General features: G+C 39.7%; 2 protein-coding genes across 6 annotated transcripts in view; one reads left to right on the forward strand and one right to left on the reverse strand.

Annotated features, from left to right (window-relative positions):
- The window catches only part of AVL9 (AVL9 cell migration associated), a 42,158-nt gene extending 37,766 nt beyond the window's left edge, over window positions 1-4,392 (forward strand). For all 3 annotated transcript variants that reach the window (XM_066992250.1, XM_048075514.2, XM_066992249.1), the window contains one exon: window positions 604-4,392. In XM_066992250.1, coding sequence (XP_066848351.1) covers window positions 604-698 — 95 coding nt within the window. In that variant the 3' untranslated portion in view covers window positions 699-4,392. The remainder of the gene's footprint in view (window positions 1-603) is intronic.
- Window positions 4,393-8,633: 4,241 nt separating this feature from the next.
- On the reverse strand, window positions 8,634-21,629 carry KBTBD2 (kelch repeat and BTB domain containing 2). 3 transcript variants are annotated; one of them, XM_048075518.2, is made up of 5 exons: window positions 21,481-21,629; window positions 20,966-21,048; window positions 14,800-15,337; window positions 11,804-11,969; window positions 8,634-11,358 (listed from the first exon to the last, which is right to left on the reverse strand). In XM_048075518.2, the coding sequence occupies exons 3-5, from the start codon at window positions 14,967-14,969 to the stop codon at window positions 9,823-9,825; spliced, it is 1,872 nt and encodes a 623-aa protein (XP_047931475.1). In that variant the 5' UTR covers window positions 14,970-15,337; window positions 20,966-21,048; window positions 21,481-21,629; the 3' UTR covers window positions 8,634-9,822. The 3 variants fall into 3 exon arrangements, with proteins under 3 accessions (XP_047931475.1, XP_047931473.1, XP_013051492.2); XM_048075516.2 differs by lacking the exon at window positions 21,481-21,629 and adding an exon at window positions 21,237-21,373; XM_013196038.3 differs by lacking the exons at window positions 20,966-21,048; window positions 21,481-21,629 and adding an exon at window positions 20,829-20,960.
- Window positions 21,630-21,825: the final 196 nt, after the last annotated feature.

The raw sequence follows: 21,825 nt of genomic DNA on the forward strand, positions 1-21,825 counted from the left end.
GAGCTGTTCTCACTTTCATATCACTGTGAAACTATACGGAGCTGACTGAACTGCTAGGAAGAGCTCATGCCAGTTTCTGCAGGTTTTGCAATAGGCTGTAATTTTCTGGGAAGGTATTCGTTGCGCTTGAATAGGGGCACCTTCATCACATTGTTATCTTCCAGTGCAAGAAAACGTGAGTTTGCCAGTTGAAGAGATAGGAGTGCTATAGTTGTTCCATAGTTGCTTTGCCAAAAGTTGTTCAGCCTGTTTTGAAAACAGCTTGAAGTGAAAAACTCCATTGGAGTGAAAAACCTTTTCAGCCTGAGTGAAAAATTCCATTGGAGTCTTACTACTTTCTTTGCTGTGTTCTCTGGCAAGGAGAACTTTTCAGTTAGTAGGTCTAGGAAGTCGTCCAGGGCAAAGGACAATGGAGGCCATTTCTGCTGAGCTACTGTGTTGAAGTTCTTTGAATGTTTTCTGACACATGATTTGGGCTTGGGTTTTAAATTCCAAATTGGAGAGCTGGTTGTTTGGTGCATTTTAATTATTTATTTATTTGGCTTAAGAGCTTAGTAAAGATAATATTACACTATGAACTCTTTCTTTTGTTTTATAACGCAGGTCAGTCAGTTGGAGGAGCCTTCACAAGTGCAAAATCAGCCATGTCATCATGGTTTTCCACTTTTACACAGTCAACCCAAAGTCTCGGGGACTAAGTGATGGTTTTGCACAGTGCTGCTGAATGTTTCAGGTGCAATGGTTTCTCTGAGCTGTAAAAAGACTGCTCCAAAACACAGGAGTGGAGACTAACTATCCAGGACCAAAACAAGGCGTATGTTGCTTGTAAGCAGATGTGGAATGTTATCATTCAGTTTCAATAGAAGTATAGAATGGTGAGTGTCTCCATATGATGGGATGGCATTTGCTGTATATTGGTTGTGTTTAAAATGACTACTTTTCTTTAGATCTGAGCCTTTATAAAGATATTAGCAAACAGGGCTTGTTGCAAGCCAAATGTGTTTGACTTTAGATTTGTACATTTTCTTGGATGTTGAAGATATTTATGTAAAGTAGTTATATTTTTCAATCCAAGTAGCCAAATGTTTGTGAATTCTTCTTATAAATAAGCAGAGTATAACTACTGATTCATCTTCAGGTTGGTTTAGAGAATACGTCTGCAAAAAATATAGGTGCAGAAGCCCTTAAAGGGTTCCAAGCTAGGTGGCACTTTTTTGGTTCCACCTACAAACTGGAATCAACCGGGTGCAGAGTAAGACTGTGGCTGACTAAACGGTGTTTTTCCTTTCTCATCTGTAGCCATACACATTAATCTGTCTCTAGCTCTCTTTGTGTCTGCAAATCTGTGCAACAATTGTAAAATCAGTATTTTCTTGATGTTATGTGGTGGGCCTTCATAACTTTGCTTATGTTTTGGCTGTGTTTTACCTTGGGATATGAACAGGATTCCAGTTGGAGAGATCTCTTCAAGAAAAGTATTAGAAAACAATTGGCCAAAATTGGAATTGAACCATAGAGCAAGACCTCACAAAACTGTCTGTTAGGATATAATTACACCACTAATGTAATTACATGAATATGAATACAAAGTATTAAAATTACTTAAAAGAGCACAGTAGCAAACTCTGCATATTTTTTGTTGCCAGTAAAGTTATGAAGACTCTTCCAAACAGAAATCAGCTATACGTATTTTTCTTTGTCTACTCAGGGAATGTTCTATTTGGATAACTACTTTTTTCATTAGGAAATTAACACCAGAATTGAGGGAGCAACTGAAACAACTCAGTTCTTAACCTTGCATGAAAGAATATAATAGTTTAGTTGAAAAGATGTGGTATAATGCTCTATTTCATATGGAATGTGCATGTTGGGTCTTCTGTACGCAAACATATTCCATATCCTACATTTTGTGCTCCCGACACAGATTATTTCCTGTTTCTTGCAACGTGAATGTGTCTATGCCTTGAAACATCCCCACGATAGCTGTTAACATTTCCTACATTACATCATCAAGTATTCCAACCTTCCCGTATTGGAAGGCTCTTAGTTTATTCCCTCCTAAGTATTTATTAGTGTTCTGCAATTCTCTTTTCCGGGGCCGAGATTTCAAGTCAAAGTTATTTCTTCTATTCCTCAAATAAAATAGCTGTACAAGAGATAAATAAGAAGGTTCTAACGTAATTTCTTTAAGAAGTTCTGATTTCTTCAGGTGCATTTGAAAAGCTAATAGAAAAGTCAAACTTGCATCACATAGTTACTCTCCAACAATGTAAATTTCAGTTTTAGTGCTTCAAATAGTGATTCAGAAAGACAAGATCTGTTTTAAGGTGTTAATTAATTTTTTCCAGGACAAGCTAGATAGAACAGCCATGGAAAACCTGAGAGTACAGAGCTGGTTTGAGTAGCTTCATTTGAGAAGGGCAAAAAGTACACCTAAAGCTCTACTTAATCTACTGCTTCTGACATACAAGTAAAACGTATCTATAGAACCTTATATATTGCTTCTGGTCTGTGTGTTTATATTTATATCTCCTAAAATTTCTGATATTCTTTTCTGTTCTATTCCACAACTCTGTAATAGTCAATTATATCATTTTAAAGATTAAGAAATACTTGTAGGAAGACCTCTGGTGCAATAGGATTAGGGGTGCAGTTATTCACGATGATTCTAGAGCTTTCTGATTCAGCTTGCAGATAAGAAAATAATCACTTGCTATTATGAAATTGTTAGCATTACCTGTTGTCTGGGTTTTAAGTGGTCAGGCTTCATGTTGTAGTGAAGACTGAATATGATCTGAAAGATTTAAGCGCCTACAAAATTAACTTCAGCAACTTAATGTTAATTTAAACCTAGGAGCTCACAGTAGGGCCACACAAGTAGTTAACATGTGTACAAGCTATAGAAACAGGACCTTCCTGGGTCCTTTTTAATAGCCTTGCCTCTGTCACCTCTTCACCTTAGCTGTTCTGTAGAATTCTCCTCTGCCCCAGATTTGTACAGCTGATTTGTTAGTTCTCTGCATTTCCCTCACTCCCACAAACTGCCTTGCTGACCCAGGGATTTTAGAAAACTGAGTGTGGTGTTTTTTGTTTTTTTTTTTTTTTAAATTTTTGATTCATCTGAGGAAAGGCAGAATGAGGTGCCCTCTGCTTTTCAAAGCTGATGGCTGCTTGCTGCCCTGTGTAGGGCCTGCGCTACAATGCTTCACAGTTTTTCTCCTATGGATAGAAAAGAAGACCTGCCAGATCTCTTTCCCCACTGTCCCAGCTCTCTCTGTTGTGCAGTCAAACATGCAGCTTGATCAAAAGTATTTTCCTTTCTTCTATGTTTCAACACAAGGTTGGAATAAGAAACTTGTATTCATTTTCAGATTGTAAGAATTGGCTTCCTGCTAGCAAGTTGGACAGTGATTTAAACTCATGCAGTGGGTAGAGATGAAATGATCATTATCATAAGTTGTCTTCATTAATGTGTATGCTTGCTCTTTGACATTTGCTTAAACTTGCTTTTGGTCTGTAGGAGGGATAGCAGCTACTGAGTTTCGTCTGAATTCACGTAGTCCTCTTCTTTATTTAATGGTTGTGACCTCTTCAGATAAATCCAGTATGAATGCATTATTTTCTTCCCCTCTGTTCTAAAATTTCCAATGCAAGTATTATTACTTATTCAAAGGGATTTAAGCAGTCAACTTTCATTTCAAAGACATCCATTTCTGCATGGCAAGAAATACAAAGTACTAAATGATTTGGTGACAGCACCTCTCGTGAGTAAACTGTGAAGGTATTGTTACAGCTCAGTCATAATGCATGTTGCAAAGATAATTCTGATCATTAATGTACAGTGTGAACTGATTTACAAATAATACAATAACACTTTCTCAGCTTTCTGGCGTCAAAGCATCAACCTCCGCTATTTGTAGTTACCAACATTTGAGGAACTGCCTATTGAGTATACGCAGCTACAAGTCCCCAAAATAACACAAAATTAAGTATCGTTGACCTAATACTTCATTTGATTAAAATGTTCAGCATTTTTCATCGTTTTTCTGTCATAACCTTAATTCATGTGCATATCTGACAGCTTTTTCCTCAAATGTAACAATGTAATAATCACCTTTAGATCACTCTCCTAGTACATTGCATTTCTTTGACTTTGTACATCTGTTTTAAGCACCTTTGTAATTAAATTTAGTATTTTGTCGAAACAAGCTTCTTACTTCCATAGAAATTATTACTAAGCAGAGAAACTAATGTGGCCGTATTTAATTGTAAAAGTGGAGGTGTGAATGCAGTTTTTAAACATAGAAACTCTTACTTGATAATTGAAAATACAAGTAATGTATTTGATTTTTCTTGTGCTGCTTAAAAATAAATACATCCAGCCTATTTAAAGCTGTCTGTTCAAAAAGCTGTATTAATTTGAGAAGTTAATCCCATTAGGAGACACTAGCAGGCATGTGTTTTTGATATTGATAGCTGCTTGTAAGACACTGTCAGTGTTTTTGAAACTTGTCTTCTATTTAAACTGATTATGGATGTTGCTTTTGCAAATTTAGGGCGAGAGTATCATCTAGTGTGATGTTTCATTCCCTGCTGTGTTCTGCTCGTTGTGAATCGAGTTAAAGTCTTCAGTAGGTCACAGGCGTCTCTCACACCAGTAAGAACTTTAGGTAGGACTGTAAAATTTTGAGCTAGATTTAGTTTCAGAATAATACATGGTTGACGTGGATTGCAGTATCTAGTCAAAATCAGGATGCTGAGTAAATTAATTGCTGTACGTTCATCTTTCTGCAATTGTCATGTATTCATTGAAGGTTTATTTTAAAACTTGAAAACTTCTACCGTAACTATCAAATCATTGTTAGCTAGACACAGTGGCAAATTACTGGTTCCAGTAGGAGGAAACTAATGGCGCTGAAGAACACTTAGGTGTGAGTTAGACATAGCGTATGTCTGAAAAACTGCTGTAATTCTCTAAAATTGTTAATAAATAAATCAATCTGACCATATGCAACTAGTTGTTCAAAAACAGCGAAAAATAAACTCACATCATGTTCGTGCAGTGCAATTGTACTTTATTTAGTTATTATTAGAAAGAGCATTATGAAGAGTGTTCATAAAAGGTGGAAACATTACATTATAGTAATACAATTAAAGATTTATGAAGAATTCCTTCACTCTGTTTTTACTTTTTAATATTGTAGTGGAGGAGAGATTAGAAGGAGGTGCAGAGCTTTAATTGTGTGATGTTTCTGTTCTTGACCCTGTTCTTTATCAAACACTGGAAGTACTATTTAGGTTCATATACAATACATTTGGAGATGGATCACTTCTGTTAGTGTCAGTGAAGTGGTGAACTTACTCTCCTTATTTTATTCCTGGTAAGGAGACACGATGCACGTGTGTGACATCTGCACAGACAGCTAGACTTCCAAGTCTTATCACAGCCAAGATTAAGCTATCTTGTTGAGTCCTTTATTTCTGTAAGGATTCAAAGTTTCCTAACTATAGACAATTGATAGATTTTTTTGTTGTTGTTTTGTAGCCTAAATTTACTAATATTGATGAAAGCATAATTACTACTTTCCTCAGTAGTAGCAGAGAGTTACAGAATCATAGAATATCCTGAATTGGAAGGGACCCACAAGGATCATCGAGTCCAAACACCTACAAAATCCTCTTTTCTTGTCGTCTTCTAGATCACTGAGAAGCTAGGAGTGGTTTCTAGATGAGGTGATCAAGAAAATCAAGAATGTTTAGACTGAATGAAGAACGCTTATCTAATGTGAAGGCAGATACAGAGTTGTTTTCTTGTTCTAAAAATAGAACTGTGTGGGGATAGTACCACTTGATACTACTGAAACATGGAAAATACCTAAGAAGCAAACCCAGTTGCCCTCTTATCTCTGAATTCAGAGACTTTACAAAATGCACATAGAAACACGGTGAGAACTTGAAAAGTGGAGGCATATCAGGAACTGTCAAAAAATAATGCTGAGGTGAATGTCTTAATACCAGATGTGGTTACAGACCTTTGCTGCTCTTGATAAACTGGATGTATGTGTTTTGAACTGCATAATGCTGTGCCCCAAAAACTGATTATGTCCACTTAAATGGTGGAAATCCTTTTTCAATTTTTTCTCTTTGATAAGAGCACGTGCTCTGAATTAAATTCGCTAGCAGTACCTTTTGCGCTTCCTAAATAAAATTTCAGCATGAAGATTTAGCTTGATGTCTAGCACTTATTTTGAATTGACTTTATGATCTACATTATATCACTATCTTTTGAGCACTTTTTTTTTTGGTCCTGCTTTCTGGATCTTTGCTGGTATTACTGCATTAGAAGTGCCAAGGAATGCATGTCTGTATTCAGTACACCGTTTAACATTTTAGGGAATTAAGCCACTTAATGCTTCAGGTGAACAGTCGTACTTCAGCAATGGTGTATTAGTGCTTGGACACCTTTGCTGCAGCAAAGAAAAGGTTTAGTTTCACAACTCCAGCCAAACCGTAAGCGCTGGCTCTCCTGTCTCTTAATACAGAGCAGGAGGGGAGACAAGCACAGGCACATGGTTTTATTGCTCCCACCTTGTGCCTGTCCAGTCTCCTATGCTACTCCATTCTTCCACATCAGAGTTTCTGTAGCTCAGCCCTGACCCTTTATTCAGTCAGCCAGTACTCATCCTCCACGTTGTAAGCTCGATGGGCAAGAACTCTGCCATGCTAATTGTTCCTCGTGGTCAATGTAGTGGGAGGGAGATGTTGTAAATTACTTGGGAGTGCAGCTGAACAGACCTTTGGTGTTAAGGGCAAGCCTGCTCCAGAGCCTGCCCAAGCTAAAGCTCCTTTTGTGTAGGAATCCAGATCCAAAAGGAGAAAATTCCTGCAGGGAGCTATACATGGAAGCAGAGCAGGAGCAGCACTATCCTGCTGCTGCTGTGTCCATGGCTGTTACTCAGCACTACTGCAATGCAGAGGGAGCTAGTGCAGCTTTTCAGAAGTATTGAGAAGTGGAAGGAGAAATGATATGAAGTACCAGGTAGTGCTTTAAAACTTTTTAATTACCTTTAAAGTTTTATCAAGTCATTGTTCCCAAAAGTTAACTTACCCATCTTCTGTTCTCCGTAACCTTGACGCAATTGACTGCCCTAATTTTGACTATTCCCCCTAGAACAAAAATTAAACTTGCAATTAAGGTACGTAGTTAAACTGTAAAAATGAGTGGATGCACTAAAAATATTAGCAGAAGCCAGATCCTCTTTTTATTACTTCAGGTAGGGGGAACTTTACATAGGACTTTAAAGTATTTCTACCAGAAAAGAAACAAACTTCTTGCGAACATAGTAAAGCTTGAGGACATGTGAAGCTGTCTTTAAAGCCTGTATGTAAATGGACTTCAAAGTCAAGTACAGGTTGAATAGGCTAGCATTAGGAAGAAGCTTTGTAGTGAGATACTATTTTAGAAGTCTTTGAAGGCTTTAATCATCTTTGCTCTATTTATAAAATAAGAACTACATTTTTTCAGCTGTTGTCTTTGTTCCCACAGAAGCTTTTCTCTAATTTACCAGTAGTGACCATTTCCAGGCACATGACAATGCTTTGCCTGCAGAGTTTCCTTCTCAAATGATGAAAGGAAGGAGTTCAGTCTTCAGACTAGCATATGCCAGCTGTTTTCCTTTGGGGTCAAATACTGACTGCAGCAGCTAGTTGTGTAAGTGAACTAGTAGTATGTCTTTAACAAAGTCACTAGAGCCCTCTTAGACACTTGGCAAGTCTTGTCCTTAAGTACTGTATTATTACAATTAATTTTACATAAGGTACTACATGGCCTTATACCAGCAAACTGTTCTAAATAGTATAAAATGCAGAATAACAGGAAGTCATGTGGATCTTCTATATTTTATAATAATATTTTCAGACGTATACAATTAAGGATAGTTCTTCCAGGTACTATCAAGCAGCCATGACTTAGGAAGTAGGTGAGTGAAGTGCACTGTTTGGGTTTTACCTCACTTGTTTTTATAAGAAAGCACGTACAAGCTTTTAAACTCAAGTTGAAAGTTCTCAGTAACAGAACACACCCTTCAGTAGCTGTAGATCATCTGTACTTGAATTTAGGCGTGTTGTAAAGCCTGACACTGCTGTGGTACAGCTTGATAAAGTAGGCCTATGTGAGAATGATTTCCAGCATTAAGCAGGCCAGTCAGGCTGGAGCTACCGAGATCCCCCCAGTATTGGTGCCTGAGGTAGGTGATTCTCCAACCTGCACTACAAAGCAGTACCCCTGTTCTAACTTGTACCCCTTTGAACAGGCCAGCAAGTGGAAGGCCAGGGTTACAGAAAAGCAACATCAGCAGGATCCTAAGTCACTTCTCCCCTCTTATCTAAGCAATTCAGCTATCAAAACAAGTTGATGTAAACGCAGACATGTTGTCACCTACATCGTTCAAGTTCTGTGTACTGCTCAGATTGACTGGCATACCTAACTCCCACCATAACAAATTAACATATAAACCTCCAAGTTTTCCACAGCTTAACTATTTGAAATTGCCTTCAATAAATAACATGCTACTGTTTAGGGGTAAGGGGGCATAACTGTATCAGCTTCAAGCAGAAAGTACACCCAAACTCAGTTGGATTCAGTCTTTTTTAATAAATTAATGTCATTCAAAATACAGTGCCAGAACATGATGCAGCTGAACATGCTAGTAAGGTTTGTCATGAAGCACCTGTGTTCATGTTAGGTTGGCGGTGCCCTGCTACTGCTAGTGGTTCCTGGGATTAATGCCAGAGCAGCACTAGTCATCTGCTCTCCTGTACACCGAGCACAGGATATTCCTGAACTGTTGCTTCCCCCCCCCCCCGCAAAGTAAAAAACCTGATAGCTAAGGGATATCTATACACAATCACACTACAGTAATGCTTGTTATTAAATTAACAGAAAATAAAGACCTGGTTAATCCACACTAAAACTTTGTTTTACAATGGAAAAATACATCAGCAGCAGGAAGTAATATACACGAGCCAATATTACTGTAATACAGAAAGTGGAGGCATTTACTGATTAAAGCTCCACATAGACCCGCACTATGAGGGCTGACAATTCCTATTGCAAGCCCAGCAACTTAAGTCCACACCTGGTAAACTACCAGCTGCTTGGAAGACCTGTATTCTAAACAGACAGGTATAAGTTAGTGAAAACAGAGTACATGCACCTAATAGTACAGCTTGACTGAACCTGCAGTCATTTTGCCCTGCATGTTACCATACAATGGAAGATCTACCCTTCCTACCACAGGTAGATCCATGGGATTTGTTTCTTTTTTTTTCTTTTCTTTAATGGCATTACTATACCAACATGGATATTAGTATTAAGTGCAGCACAGTCCTTTAATTAGGCCACACAGACAATTACATAACTAGCACTTAAGTAAAATTTCCAGAAGTAGTTCAAATATAACTGGAAGATACTTTCAAAACAGTTGTGACATCATCCTAGAAATAGTAACTACTTTTTTTCTGAAGCTAATTTTCCTGAACCAAGACTTTATAGAACTAGAAATTAACTCTTTAGACAAGTCAGATGCTTAAGCTCATGGTATACATATACATTTCTCAATTATCGGATAATAGTATTTCAGATAATGGAAGCATATCTGCTCATTTCACTGATTCATACTCAATTGCTGCAACTGTTAGGTAGGGCATAAAAATACAATTCATGAAGGACAGGTTTGACATTTCTCTTTCCAGACCTGTTCTTTCACAATCATTTATTTCAAGGTAACTGCGCAGAATCAGTTGTGCAGTCTAACTGGGGAGCTATACAGGTGGTAAAGTAACCATCTCCCCATCCAGCTCAAATTCATCTGCTCCATCAGGTGAAAAGAGATACGTCGGAGGTTTCCACGGGGACTCTTCAAGGCAAGACGGATACAGCTTTCCTACAGTGCACCGGAAGTCCTTCCCCAGGTCCCACAGCACACGTTCTGATATGTGCTGTCTCAGAAACCAGCGGTCAAGTTCCAGGTCATACTGATAGGTGGCATACTTGGCTCGCTCATTCATGTGGGTTTCTCGTATGAAGACACACAAAGAATTAGAGATGACAACAGCTCTAACACACGGGTCAGAATAGCGCTTGGCAGGGATATTAGCTGCCATTCTCCACTCATTTTTATTCACATCGTAGATTTCCACGGTTACAGAAGACCCATCTACAGTACTACTTGGGAGCCTTATACCAGAATTGCTGGCAATATGCAGTCCTCCAATGTAGAATATTTTATCGCCAAAAGCAGCAGCTGAAGCAAAACATCTACTTGTCTGTCGCATAGCCATTTCTACCCAAGCATCTGACCTGGGAAAATAACAGTACATCAAGTTGTGTGCCATTACATAAATGCAGTTGTGAACTGCTACTGCTGTGCTCCACTGCCACGCGCAAGGCAATGGGCTTACCATGGTCCATTCATCTTTTTCGGTGTCATATCTTTCTACAGTTCTCCTGTTGAGCTCTCCGCCAACACTGTCGCCTCCAATTGCATAGATGTATCCTTCACAGCAGACCAGGGATGGCTTTATACGAACAAAGAGCATCGGTGTCTTTGGGAACCACGTGTTTTGCTGTGCATCAAACCAGTAAAAGCAATTCACAGTTCTGAAGGCAGCCTGGAGTTTGCTGCTTTTACTATGATTGGTTTTCGTGCTTTTCAGAGGAACTTGTCCCCCTGCTATATAGATATCATTGTCAGGAGTTACGAGTGTTCCAACCTTATGCAAGTCAGCAGGAGGGTTGCAGAGTTTGTAAACTTTTTCTGCCTGTGGGCTGTAACAGACAGAAGAATAAAGACTACCAGGGTTTTCAGCAGCAGCTTCAATGAATATCATCATCTCCTCTTTTGTCATACCGAGTCTGGGCTTGAAAAACTTGGGCATAGATTTGTACAATCCTTGCACCACCACTGATTTATCGTTGGGTGGTAAGCCTTGAAACCAGGCTCTCTGCGTTACTTCTGAAAGCGCGTCGATACGGATTTGGCTAAGAACAGAGGACAAATACTGCGATCGTGATTCCGTGTTGTACTCCAGCCATAACATAGCAGCTTCACGAACTGTCTCCTCCTTTTCCACATTTAAATTGTCACTGCTTAAAATATCTATCAGTAGATCATGTGACAGTTGCATGAAAGCCTCCTGGTGGTACACAGCTGTGAACTTGTGCTCTACCATTCTTTTAGCACTCTGTTTTAACTCCTCACAGCTGAAGAGATCAGCAAAACTTAACAGACGCACACAATTTTCTGCATTAATTTTTTTGATTAAGTATTCCCTACACCGCTGTAGCACATCATCTACCTGTAATGCAAAGAGAAAAGACACTGAGTATTGCCACATACACACTATGCCTTCACTTACCAGCAGCAGGTAAAAGTACCTGTATTTAAACATCAGAGTTTAGGCCTCGAATATTCTGTGTATGTACACACACACATGCACAAAAATACAGCAGAGACTTAAGAGATTCATGCAGATTTAGGAAATTGCATTATGATGGCTGCTTGAGAAACTAATGATATAAACATGGTAAGTGCACTGCTTTACTTCCACCCTCCACAGGACCACAAAGGAAAGAGGGATGTGTACATGAAATGCATCTTGCAGGCAACTGCTGTCTGTACTAATGAAATTGAACATGAATATTTTGGAATGACTAAACAGAAAGGATTATCTAACAAGTTAATGAAAAAATGGTTCAGAGATTAGAAGCAGTTATTCCACACTCAAAGGAAAACATTCCTACCTGTAAGAAGCAGGCAGTCTCATAAAGCTGTTCTACCGTGCTGTCGCTTATTGCCAAGTTACCCGTGTATGCATAAGCTATGATAATTTGTAGCGTGGCTGCATCCACATTCCTCAGGTGTACGTGTGTTTGTTTACTTTCACTAAGCCCACTCATGAACATGGCTCTGAAGAAAAATATACATATTAACAATAACTACTGGTGGTTCTTATCTTAAGCAATTACTTTATCACTTTTAAGTCTTCAGTGATTATACACCAAAAGGTAAACAGTCTTTTTGGTTGTCTGTTTACAGGTATTTAGTATTTTCCTTAGGCTACCATCTGGTAATAAAGATAAAGCACTTGTACCGAACATTCAAAAAGGAACATCAGTGCCTTCTATAGGAGAACTTTACATATATACAAACTATTTTCTGTTAATCAGCAGAGAACTCTAATTTTGAAATTTTAAACTTCTCTGTTAGGCAATAAGAGGGAAAAAATATCCTTCAGAAAAGGCCATTTATACATATACAGATAGGTTTGATTTTAAAATGAAAAGAAACAGATCTATGGAATGGACTGAGCTAAGTAATATTAAAAAGCATACTCCTCTGGAAGGAGTATAAAGCTCAGAAAATGGAGCAAGCACTAGCACTCCATGAAGTATTTCTTATATACCATTCACATTATGCAGTAAACTTCAAGTTTGTAGACAAAAATCAATAGCAGATTGGATCAGACCTGGTCTGAGAAAAATAATAATCCCTTAAGTATCTCTATTACACCTTCCTGAAAAAAATAGAAAGGCATTTTAAAGAAAAGGTTATTACTTCCCTAATGCTTTATATACGTATTTCCCATTACATTGCCTTTTTTTTTTGTTTGTTTTTAAAGTTGTAACACAATTAAAAAGTAATTGGACTCTGGTACTATGAACCAGATACATGCTCATTTTCTTAAAATGGCTGAAATCCTTTTTAAGAGCTTTATATTGATTCAGGTTTGGTAGTAGTGGTGATATGGCAAATTCAGCTTAAGCTCCTTTAAATTTGGAGCTTTTTCAGAAACCAGACCTGAGAGAAGTTTGGAGGGACAGCGAGTGCGCCCTGTAGTTATGCCTGCGGGTGCAGAGGTGAAGGTGCCATGGAGATGCACTCCATGGAGGTGCCCCACTACCTCTCCTCCTGCCCCAACTCCATCTCTGTCCTCTTCTAAGCTCCTTAACTCAGACAACCTGCGTGGTTTTTTTTTTTTTTTTGGGAGGGGGAATCACTGGCTAAGTGAATACCTCAACTTGCCAGGCAGGTTGTTAAAGGTAAAAAGACACTAAGAGTACCAGAGAGGCTCCTCTTCGTGGAAATTAAGGGGGAGCTGTTACAGAATGCAGCTCTAGCGCGTGCCTACACACAGCTGAGCAGCATGTGCCAAAGCTGCGCTGTTTCTAGCGGTGCTCAAGCACAGATTTGGAAGGTAAGCTGCCTGCAGTCGTAAACGACTGGATCACTAAGAGATGCTTTTCTGTTCTTTCCCCTCTCCCCACAGCCGCCTTCAGGGCTATCAATTTTTCATAAGGCTAAATTTAGGAAACTGAGCATCTTTTTGAAAACCAAACTAGGGAAGAAAAAACAGAATTTGACAAAACCACAAGCTTGATATTACTTTTAACTAGTGCCAAAACCTCATTCCATAAATAATAAACACACATATGAATAAGAGATTTGACAGCATATTCTAATGCTTCACACTGCATGGACTCATGACAGCTTTCCAACCTTATGATTAGCCACCCACACTAAATCTGGCCACATTTCCAGGGGCTGTTATTTTACAGACTGTTGGAACCGTGTCATCTGCAGCAGGCCAACAGCAATAATCATTATCTAGTGATCGCACAATACTTGTTGCTAAAAATTGTACCGGATTCATCTGAGATGAAAAAAGGAACAAAAACAATAGCAGTGACAAAAACTTATGTGAAAGGAGCTCATCATGCAGTAGTTTCTCACATTAAGTTACACTCTAATACAAGCAAGCTGACAGAATATAGGCAACATTTTAAAAGTGTTCTGTATATGGAGACCAACTCAGCAGGAAAACAATTAGTAAACCTCCTGATGAAATGGGAAAGAAAAGTTAGAATCACTGCACAGTGCATCACGGAGACAGAATATGCACGGATGTCCCCAAGACTAGTTTCAAACTTCAAAATTCCTTCCAGGTAAGCAGACTAATTGTACTGTTACTAACAAAGAATGATTAATCACTGCAGAAAAATGCATGGTGTCCCATCTAAGGCTTACTATAAAAGAATCTACAAAAAGCAGTAGCACTTTCAGATCTTATTAGCAAAAAGTTTTGAAAAGACAAAAAGCAAGACACCCAGGAAGCAGAAGCTACTGGATTAAAAACTCCAACAGCATCTCAGTGACGGAAAAAAAAAATGTGTTGTGTTATAGCGAGACTCAGGCAAGAGTACAGTTTCTGGCTTCTTTGCTGAGCAGAGAAAAGACAGATGATTCAGAAAAGGAAGCCACAAACTTGCACAGCACTCCCTACTTTCAGCAGAGGCTTCTGCTAAGAAAGTAAGAAGGTACAGATAATAAACACAACAATGAGACTACCATAGCCAGCTCTCAATAATCTCTAGTTACCTTACCTTGGGGGGGGGGGGACAAACATTTTTTAATCTTTTCTAAGTATGAAAAATAAGAAATTTACTAATTATACAGATTTGATTAACACCCTAGAGAACAGTAACCATCACAAGTGTGACTTTTCTTTTGCACTTACTGTAGAAAACTACAGTACCTATCCAGAGTAAGTCACAAGATGCTGGAAAACTTATTTTACTCTTTTGATGTTGGCAAGTAATGACAGTTTGTGACTTGCTTGGTACACTGTTCTCTACAATGCTCTGCAACACATTATTTGTTAATCAATTAAGTAATACCACACTCAAAACCAGATACCATAGATTTCCTTGAATTAACAGCTCCTGCTTTGAATACTTACCTGAAATACGAGCTGCACGTTGCAAGAACCATCTTATGGCAGGGAAATTCGGTGCCCTCAACAATCAATACTATGTCAGTTAGCAACTGCTGCTCATAAAAGAATTTTAACTGCTCCAGCAAGGACACAGCATATTCACTATTTATCTGCCTCTCGTCCTGGGTAGACATGACTGTATTCCATTAATATTTCCAGGACCAGAGTGAAAAGTCAAGATCTTTTTGCCAGAGAAAGGTCAGCTGAATATTTCGCAAGTAACCAGGGAAGAAACTGCAGGAGATCTGTAGCCTTCAGAGGCGATACTGATAAAAAAAAAAAAAGGCAGTGTTATCTTGAACTGCTGAATCGATGTTTCAGACTTTGACCTACATTAGGTCATCATTCTTTGATTCGATGTCACAATTTGTTCAGTGACTTTCAAGAGTATCTGCAGGGCTACTGTTGAGATTTATAGTGACGCAGCAAACAAACGACCAAAAGTGGATTCTGAGGTAGGTTCCATGGTAGCATCTCATGATCAGTGGCTGCACTTGAGTGACTGAAAGCAGGAAAATAAAATTGACATTAGCACTTGTCCAAGAAAATATTTTTTCCTTTCATAGCTACCCCTTAAAATTAACTAACAACCTTATTTCTAAATAAATACATATTACTTGCACAAAAATTCTTGTAGAAAGAGCATTTAAACAACAAAAATATCAAAAGAGAAAAGCAGAAGAGTTTGCATATGGATTCTCATCAAGATCTAGGCCCATAAACTACGATAATTTGTCCATACAGCTTCTAAGGCTGGAGAGAGAAAAACAAGGTTCAGGAAGACTAATCCTCTTCCAAGAGACACCCAGTTTTCCCCACTGAGTACACCCACATATTTCCTTCAACCATGGCAAAGAGCTGCTTAATACAAACATGAAAAAAAGTGACTTTTTTTTCCTGTTAGTATGGTTTTGTCTACTCAAGTCCTATCAATACCAGGCCTATAAATGCTGTTTCTTCAGTATCCCATCATTTTCCAACTAAACTCGACATCATAGTCAATACGCTTATTTCACCTTTGACACTCAACTATAGAACAAGCAGAAACAGAGCTTAAGGGTTTGAAATCCTAACAACCTATATTCGCAATGCTTATTCGATCCATCATCTCCATGCAGAAGGGCTTCATGTATTGACATTCCCCATTCCATTTTTCCCCCTTCTAAGCCATTTCAATACAGCCAGGTAAGCATGACCACTGCTGACAGAAGAATAGAAAAATAAGATAACAAGAGCAAAGGAATGCTGGAATAGCAGAAGTCAAGAAACTTGGAGTCATTATAAAAGCAATGACTACAGGTTACCCAAGTCTGTTTTCTTGTCTGGACATTTCTACTTGTCTTAAAAAGGGTTCAGGTCCCACACCACCCCAATCTTCATAATTAGGAGAGTTACGACAGTAAAATCGTCATCATAAAGGCCATCAGAATACCGTATCTATCAAATGTTTCCACATTTATTTAGTATTGCACTGTTCTCTTACATTCCAACACTGAGTAATAACCAGTAACACACTTGTCAAATGTCTAAGACATCACTATCATTGCAGTTCATGAAGAACGGTGAATGCAGAAATATACTTTACCTGAAATGACATACTTGAAATTCCACACAAACTTCCAATATTTAGTGCAAGGTGAAGGTGAATCCCTGCCAGCCATATCAAAGATATATTTCAGCAGAGCCCTGCCTGTAGCACAGTTTAAAAACAGCTGTCTAACATTCACTCAAGTGGATATGGTTAATTAATGCCACTTCAATTACTACTAATTTAATGTCACTGATCTATTTCTTTTTCAGTAAATACGCACAAATAGTGATCTCAAGCTCTTGTTTTTAACTGGTTATTTAACTGGAAATGTCAAAAAAAATCAAAGCCCACGTTCACGAGAAGCCAGTTAAATAAGTAGAAAAGATGTTAATATTTGGAGGAGAACGGGAAGACCGATATGTGCTGTAATAACAGATATTAGCATGAATTCTTGACTTCAAACCTTCAAGTTTCAGTGCACTTAAACGCTGAAGTCACTAAACCAGATGTCTATCAAGAAATTTGCTTATCCAAAGCAAGGACTTGCCCCAAGTCACGTCGTCTTTTCACCAGATGAGTATGCCCCCTATCTGTACGTTTACTGACCACTATCCTGGTCATCTGATAATAACTTAATGTGCAACCTAATCCATTGACAGATTTTTGCACTGAACTTTATATGGCTACGGAGACACACAGACTTCCTAAGTGCATTAGACCCACAGAAATAAATAGCTTGTGGCTCTACTGGTATCCAGGGTCTCTCTACAGCATTGTTTTTCCTGGCTTAGGAGTAAAGTTTCAACAATATAAGCTGGTGCACTGCACTTGGTTCATGCAGAACATCATTATTACTAAGCTGTGGTAACAATGACTTCTTTTACTAAAACTTCCCATTCTGATGTAATTTTAAAGACTATAAATCTTCAGGAACAGGAAAAAAAGAGCAAAACTTCAGTATACACTGTTCTAGTCATCAAGTAACAGAACCAATTCAAGGGTCCCATGGAGAAATTGATGTACACCGGCTAGTAAGGTTAAATACATTTTTGGCAACGTGGCTGACAGTCAATGACTGAAAAAGCAGAACTGTTCAACAGAAGACAAGTTGAAACTGTGAAATTAATTACTATAAATAGCCAGAACATTTGAGTATGACTCCTGGTGGCAGAAAAGATTGAGGAGATGACAGGAGTCTTGTTGCAGAACATTTATGTGATGAGAACCACCTTTAAACTGTAAATTCACAACGCTGGACTCTGGTTTACAGCTCATCTGGCACACTCTCTCATTCAATACGCGTACCAGGGGGTCTTCTGTTGGTACGAACATGCAATGCATTGAACTCCTGCTTTCCACATCCACACTATGTTTTGCTGCCAATGATAACCATTTGCTAAAGAACAGAATTTTGTATTTGTCACTAAGTTGCATTCCACTCCCTTCTAGTGGAACCATACTAAATTCTTATGAGAACAGTTCATCAAGGATCTCTAAGCTCCTGTTTTAGAATCACCACTATTTCAGTCCTCATTTGTCCAAAAGAAGTGAATTTTTGTCCTGGGTAACTTCTTGGAAGTCAGCTGTCTAAAACAGGACGGTAGATAGCTGCTGGGAGGTCATACTGGTACTGGACTGCAAACTAAATCAAGATGTTACCCAGCAATCCAAACTAACTCCGTATCAAGCTGGAGAGGAACATGAAGTAACAGGTGGATAAGAAGGTTTGCTGTTAAGTAATTATACTTTTTAGCTGAAGTAATTTTAATGAGGTGGCTTTAACTCTTGTTCGTGTACTTCAAAATCTGTATTAGTCCATTACAAAAGTTAATCAAACGTTAATGAGTTAAGGGACAAGCTATTAATTGTTTTCCTTGAATCTGTTTGTCTTCTGAGGTCAGGGGAAGATTAATGAACAATACATCCTGTACTACATGCATAGAAGTGTTGCCCTATGTCTTCTCTACAATATAAGTTGAACTATTATCTACTATTTCCAACTTAAAGGGAAAATAATGAAAAATACATATATATATAATATTCCTCAACTACACTGATTTGTCTTTATCTTTTTTATTTAAAACCAAGAAATATCTTTTTTTTCCCAAACTGCAAAAAGGGCAAAACATATATATAGATGTTTTGTTGTTAACTTCAATGTTGTCATACTAGGAAAAGAAATACTTTCTTCTGAAAATGCCATTAAGATGTCTGCCGGATTACATGCCTAACTTCCAGTGAAGTTTATGGAAATGCATAGAGACCTATGAAATCCTCACCAGTTCCTATCTGCATCTTCTACCATCTAAGCATCTCTTGAACTAACTTCACCAGCTACAACCAACACTTCAATAAACCTGCATGTTTGGGGAAAAAAAATAACACATACCTTACTTCCCAGGACATTCAACCTTTTTAACCTCATTTTAACTAATAAGAACCTTTAAATACTACTTTTGTGCACTTTTAATTGAATTCCAATTCCCATCCAAGTGCAGCTTCACACAAATCACAAGTAAAAACATGTCTAAAGAAGTGAGTCATTCACTATTTTTAACATAATGAAATGTCAGAATTAAGAACCAAACAACCCTAAGCCAAACTACACAAGTGTGTAGAGAGAGCAATGAAAGTACCAAGTTTAGGTACTTTGATACATAGTTACCATTAACAACTTGCTGAGTTACACATCAACATGTTTTCAAAGTGATGACACCAACTAATGGCAAGGGGGAATAGAAGTACTAAAAATGATTAAAATCAATTATTTAAATCAATAGACCTAGCCAACTGATCTCAAAGATAGGAAAGAGAGAAGAAAAAGGAGTTGGAAGCTCTGGATTCCTGAGTAATGTATCAAGTTTGCATCCTTGGCAGCAAAAATGAAATAGATAATTGATGAAGCAGTTCCAGACTTGGAAGTTTTCCTCTCTTCTAAAGCCATCAAAGGTATCTTTGATACCACTGTAGTGCAGAAACCTAAGGACATCAAGGAGATTCTAATGAGGCAAGACCATGAACTCTCACAAAAACTAAGGACAGATTTATTCCTACGATGGTTTTATCTCAAAAACTACTGTTCATTTGGAAACTAATTCTATTTTCCATACATATTGTGACTGGGAAGCAAGTTACAACTTTGAGGTAGGTAAACTTTCTGGAACTGGACAGAAGCTAGAGACTAGAAGTGCCAGACTCCATGCTAACAACATGTTTGGTCGCAATGCACTCCTCAGTACCAGTTTCCTTCCTGTTTTTCTGCTCCTAAAGGAAGTTATAAACTAAAGGAAATACCTGCTCAGAAATAAAATTAGCACAAGATAAACCAGCAACTTAACTTGGCAACTGGCCTTCTGTGTTGAGCAGAGCTAGTTTCCATCCCCAAGGGCGTTTCTGTTTTGTTGAAAGACCTGACCTGTTTTGGAAAATTAACCTTTGAAAATACATGGACCACAAATGTCTCTAGCAAGATCCAGCCACGTATCCTGTACGTATAGAAAAGTGTTTTCTTTCTCTGAACTCTAGTATGTTAATGAAGGTAGACAGCTTTCTTTAAGAACTTAAACTGCACTGTACAAGTATGCATCGTTCCCACAAATATCATATCTCAGTGATTATTTAACTATAAAGTATTTCTACATTAAGAAATTAGACTAATAATTAATGCAGTTTAACTAACATAAATTACTTCCTGAAACATTAGAGACTTAAAATGGATACTTTGTTTATCCTTGTAAAGTTTATTCTCCTAGTGCAACAGCTACTAAATTAAGGAAAAGGCATTTTTGGATTTGCACCAATTACGGTCTGTTTCACAATCACATGACCAAAATCAAAACATCTGCCTTAAAAAAAAAAAAACAATCAAACATGCTAAGCAGCAACATCCTTCTCTCTGTTTCTGCAAGATGCTAGGGATGCAGCACAAAGTATAACTGGATCCTTTCACTGAGGCTAAACATATCTTCAGAATAATTTAAGATGTGACACCTGTACCCAAATTCTGAGACTACACAACTTACATATTGGAGTATATTAAAATATTAAACTTTTAAGGGTTTCTAGAATACATCATCTTAACAAAACTCACGCAGATGTTGCCCTAGATGAGCTCACAACAGAATACAACATTTCAGGTCCACAATGATCACAAGGTGACATAGAAAGCCAAGCTTTGGCTTTGCAGGGAAACCTCAAAATGCAGACACTAAACACCGCGACAATCCATCTCTAAATCACTGTTCAAGTCATTTCATAAGCAGCAAGACATCTACCCTGCTCGTAGCAGAAATAACAAACACTGGAAAATCTTAGGCACGCAGATGGCTAATTTCAAAGCTATTTTACGACCCTTACTTTGCGCTTAGCCTATAAAACTTCACCAAGAGCTATCTGCCTCTTCAAACCCACACATAAACACCGGAGCCCACCCACGGTCGCTGTAGGTACCAAGGCCACATACACGCACGCTTCCAGAGGCGGCAGGAGGGTAAGGCGGACAACACCCAGCGGCAGCAATGCCCCTCGCCATGCAGTCCTGGAGGCCCCCCTCACGCCCTGCCTTTCCACCACCCAGGCGGGGCGGTCCCCCAGCCCTACCTGCTGCCGCTCCGCCGACGCGCTGCGAGCCCTGCGGCCGCCCACCGCGCTGCACACACGACGGCGCCTGCAGCCGCGCGGGGCTGAAAAAGAGCAGAAACGGGGGGCTGGGTTAGCGTTATGAGATTGTTTGTACCCGCTCCCTCACCTCCAGGGCCAGCCCCAGCCCGGCGGGGGCCCTGCCCTGCCCTTTCCTTTACCCCTTCCCCTTCCCTTTCCCTTTCCTCCCCCTTCCCTCAGGCCCCTCGGGCCCCAGCCCGGCGGGACCGACCTCCCAGCGCGTCCCCTGCCGCCTCAGCGTCCCGAGGGCAGACAGGCGGGCAGCGAGCGGGGCTGAGGAGGAGGAGGAGGAGGCGGAGGAGGAGGAGGCGGAGGAGGAGGAGGCGGGGGAGGAGGAAGGCGGGGGAGGAGGAGGCGGGGGAGTGGGGGGGCGGCGGGGGCTGTGGATCCGGTCCCGCCCGTGCTGCGGAGGCGTCGCCCGGCACGGCGCAGGCGCACTCCACCCCCCGCCTCACCTCGCGCCGCGGCCGTTACGCGGAGCCGCGCATGCGCGTAGATGCGAAAGAGGGGAGGGGGTATGGCCGGCGCGCCCCCGTTTCCCGTTCCTCTCCCCCCGCCCAGGCAACGGCGGCCGCCCCGCCGCGGCTCGCCCCGCCCCCTCCTCCTCGCGCGCTGGCAGTTGGGGTGAGGCGGTGCTGAGGGGAGCGGGTGCGGCCCCGCCCCGCCCCAACGGCTTTCGGGCTAAGGGGAGGGGGGCGAGGAGGCTGCCCACTGGTCTGAGGGGAAAATAAATATCCTGACTGGAAAGCGGGGAGCGGGTTTGTTTATTCGTGGGGTTCCGTATGGGTCTGTTTGGGCTT

The sequence above is a fragment of the Anser cygnoides genome, chromosome 2 (genome assembly GCF_040182565.1).
Source record: "Anser cygnoides isolate HZ-2024a breed goose chromosome 2, Taihu_goose_T2T_genome, whole genome shotgun sequence".
NCBI lineage: Eukaryota > Metazoa > Chordata > Aves > Anseriformes > Anatidae > Anser > Anser cygnoides.

Excerpts from the sequence above, each read along its gene's own strand:
- KBTBD2 (XM_048075518.2), bottom strand. The coding sequence starts at position 14,969 with ATGTCTACCCAGGACGAGAGGCAGATAAATAGTGAATATGCTGTGTCC. Across the intron at positions 11,970-14,799 it reads ACGTGCAGCTCGTATTTCAG|AGCCATGTTCATGAGTGGGC; the intron begins GTAAGTATTCAA and ends ATTTTTCTTCAG. Across the intron at positions 11,359-11,803 it reads AGACTGCCTGCTTCTTACAG|GTAGATGATGTGCTACAGCG; the intron begins GTAGGAATGTTT and ends TTTGCATTACAG.